We start from the raw sequence: 3456 nt of genomic DNA on the forward strand, positions 1-3456 counted from the left end.
ACCCCTGAAAACTGTCTTTGTTGTGTGCCATTTGGTGACTCCGGTAAAGAGGGAAGTATTCACAAACTGATAATAGTGCAAGAAATGTTAGAGCTCTTTTCATCCAGGATATAGACACAGACCACACCAAGGCAGTCATTTAGCTTTTGTTGAACCATTGTGGATCCCAGGCTGCGTCACGCTAATTAAAGCTGTGCAGATTTTTCATTGTCCAGCTATTACTGATTGCTGTTTGTCATCAATGATGTTTTTAAACCAGGTTTTATCCAAAGTAACCCGACTAAAACAAAGGGAAACATAATCACAAAATCTGGTGTTTTAATATTTTAGCATTTCAGTTTTTATTTCTCGGAGATGTTATTTTGAATAAAAGCCATCGAAACACAGAAACACGGTCCCACTAGGTTCGACAAAAGAAACTGTGTCTGAAAATCCAGCTAATAGTCTAAGCCTGGATCCCTTTGCCATCCCTGATGAATTTTAATGACTGTTCTGGTGGCAGGCGCTGAAACACACGGGAGACCATTTTGCATCCTAAAGTGTATAAAAAGCAATAAATAAAGGCTGGAACCTGTGATGCCCAAGACATTTCACACTGTGAACTCCTGGACGTAGCCACAGCCCAACACAGACAGATAAAGCAACTCTTAATTAATCTAAGGACACAATCAGTTAACGTGTGACACCAGCTGACAGATTAACAGGAAGTTTAACGTGAACATTTGTAGGTAGTCTTTAAGGTACAGGCATTTATTTTTTCTGGTGGTTATGTTAAATCTGTTAAAGCAAACAAGCTTTCCTATGGAATGAAGTTCTTTTAGAAAAACACTTAATAAGAAGTGGTTTTTTTTTTTTAGTGTCATCACAGTTTCACTGTAACCTGTAAAACTTGAGTTTCACCAAAGAAAAGGTGATTAAAGCTGCAACAGCTGGTGGATTATCGCTCATTCTCTGGTTGAAACTGCTTAAAAAGTCCAAAGTAAGTATTTTATTTTGAAAGCTCAGTTGCTGACAAACAGCTAGCCTCGTACTACTTTCCTGGCCTAGTTTCTGTGGTGTCTTTGACGTCATTCACCTCAGAGTCTACGGTCTGCTCTGGAGGTCTGTTGGTGGTTAGATGGTCGTAGCCACTGATATAAAAGTCAGAAGTGAACACATCTGGACGAGAGTTTGAACGACATAGAGGACACCACAACAGAGACCTGACCACCATGCAGGCAGGAAAGACAAGGCAGTGGCGAACTGAACTTTCAGAATAAAATATGCAAATACTGCATCTTTTAATTTGGGGGGGGGGGAGGGGGGGGGTACTCAGGTGTCATGAGGACCTCATAAAAATCTTACATTTGGTTCCCTAAGAAGATCAAAAAGGTCAGCTGACAGCATAGACATAGCCCACATACTCAGTAATGTGCGATTCGTTAGCAGACGGGACATAATCAGATCACAACAGAGTTACTGCATACAGGAACCAATGTCAGTCATTTAGGATAAGCGTCCTTCAGGATATAGCCAGGCCCTGACAGACAGAGTGTTAAGACATAAAGTAGAAACCAGTGAAAGCAAAGATTTACAGACAACAGAAAGCACGAGTCTGTTATAATGTGACCACTGCAGGTCGTAGCCAGGACTCAGACCAAACTGAGCAGTGCGCTCTAATGACAGTACATTCAACATAGACGTACATGAGTTGAGGCCAGCTTTTAATATCCTCAGTGTTTCCATTCAGTGTCTTCTTCTACGCCTTTAAAAAGTACTGCTTCCTCCAGGCTGAAAAGCATGACATGGACATTATTTCAGCATTTAGTCACAACCCAGGCTGAAATGGTGAAAACATAACAGCTTCAGGCAGTAGTCAGAGCCTACAGCAGGTCTTAGCGCAGAGATGGGGTAAGGAAGAAAACTTGGTTCCAGGTGTTAGCCTGAGTCTGGCTGACACCTTCCAGCTGAGGTGAATGGTAGTGGTGAGATGGAAGTGACTGCATGGATTAATCCAGGTGATAGCCTCATCCTGACCCAGCAGCACTGCTACCGGGACTGCTCTCTTTACTGAGACGAACTAATTCCTGGGACAACAGCTCCAGGTCCTGCAGAAAACAGAAAGAAAATGTTTATATATCAACAGCTTTACAGCCCATCTCTGAAACAGCAGCACCCGTTTTTGGATAAAATCTTACTCTGAACATGAAGACCAGGAGATACGATGTAATCTTTTATCATTTAATTCATCTGCAGCTAAAAGAAAATAACAGCAGAGCCCAGACTATAGTCTGTATCACAAAAGTGAATTAATACAAACCTATAAGCTACAAATTTGTGAACTCAGTAATTGAAATGATTTCAAGCAAGTGCCTCAAGTAAAACATCATTTTGTAATTTACAACATCTGTTACTAACAGCTGCAGTACGCTCAGTGTGAAAAACACAAGTACTTAATAAGACACATTTCATGGAAAAAGGTTGTTCCATGATTAAAGCCACTGATCTGTGCTTGAAGGCTCTGAAAACTGAATTTTCTCTCAGCTGATTGATCAGATATGTAGCCATTTTATTTTGAATGGGATGTGGCTGCAGTGGTCAGCAGAAAACGATTTTTCAAAATAAAATGTTGACAAATGGGACATTTAAAGTCAATTCTTTGAATTTCTCCCCCTAAACCAGTGGTTCCCAAACTTTTTTTTAGCTAGGCCCCTCCTTGTTTTACAAGAAAAATGTCCCCCCAAAGAAAAAAACAAAACACACCCTCCAACCACACACGCCCATATTTTGCTCCACTGCGGTTTATTTCACACCTCAAACATTTACTAAACAATTAAGCAAATACAAGTAATCTGCAGGTAGTAAGAAAATAAACTACTAACTCTTTTACGCTGCGTCCGCACCTACACGGGTAGTTTTGAAGACGCAGCTGTTTCGTCCACATAAACGGCGTTTCGAATCACCGAAAACTGAGATTTTTTAAAACTACTTTTTTGCGTTTACGTGTGGACGAGGAATACAGAGTTGGTCACGCAACGTCAAAGGTATGTGCCTTTTTTCACGTCACGCTGTGCGCATGTTATGAGATGAGAGGAATTGCAGAATGGCAGATAGAGACAAAATACTGTTAATCTGACTATCATCAGTTTTACAGGCTTACATATACACATGCAGTTACTGTCCCTCCATTTACAAAGGCTGAGGCGTCACGGTGTGATTACTTTACATGTAGTTGTTTTTTCCTTTGTAATCATATTCAACATTACTATCAAATCAAAAAATGCCTCTGTGTGCAAAATGGGTTCAAAAACATAAACAGCTGTGGGATCCTGTTTGTCTGCGATTTGGACTGGGGGAACAAATCGTGGCAGGATCAGCCTGATGTTATTTGTATCCTGCTGTAACTTTACTGTATGGTAAATGGCCTGTATTTATATAGCGCTTTACTAGTCCCTAAGGACCCCAAAGCGCTTTACA

The 3456-nt window shown here is 40.7% G+C and overlaps 1 protein-coding gene across 3 annotated transcripts in view; it reads right to left on the reverse strand.

The window, feature by feature from the left end:
• Positions 1 to 1686: 1686 nt before the first annotated feature.
• The window catches only part of gripap1 (GRIP1 associated protein 1), a 41419-nt gene continuing 39649 nt past the window's right edge, over positions 1687 to 3456 (reverse strand). For all 3 annotated transcript variants that reach the window (XM_013915222.1, XM_013915221.1, XM_005750405.1), the window contains one exon: positions 1687 to 2087. In XM_013915222.1, coding sequence (XP_013770676.1) covers positions 2007 to 2087 — 81 coding nt within the window. In that variant the 3' untranslated portion in view covers positions 1687 to 2006. The remainder of the gene's footprint in view (positions 2088 to 3456) is intronic.

Source organism: Pundamilia nyererei, unplaced genomic scaffold (assembly GCF_000239375.1).
Source record: "Pundamilia nyererei isolate P.nyererei 1_Seehausen unplaced genomic scaffold, PunNye1.0 scaffold00273, whole genome shotgun sequence".
NCBI lineage: Eukaryota > Metazoa > Chordata > Actinopteri > Cichliformes > Cichlidae > Pundamilia > Pundamilia nyererei.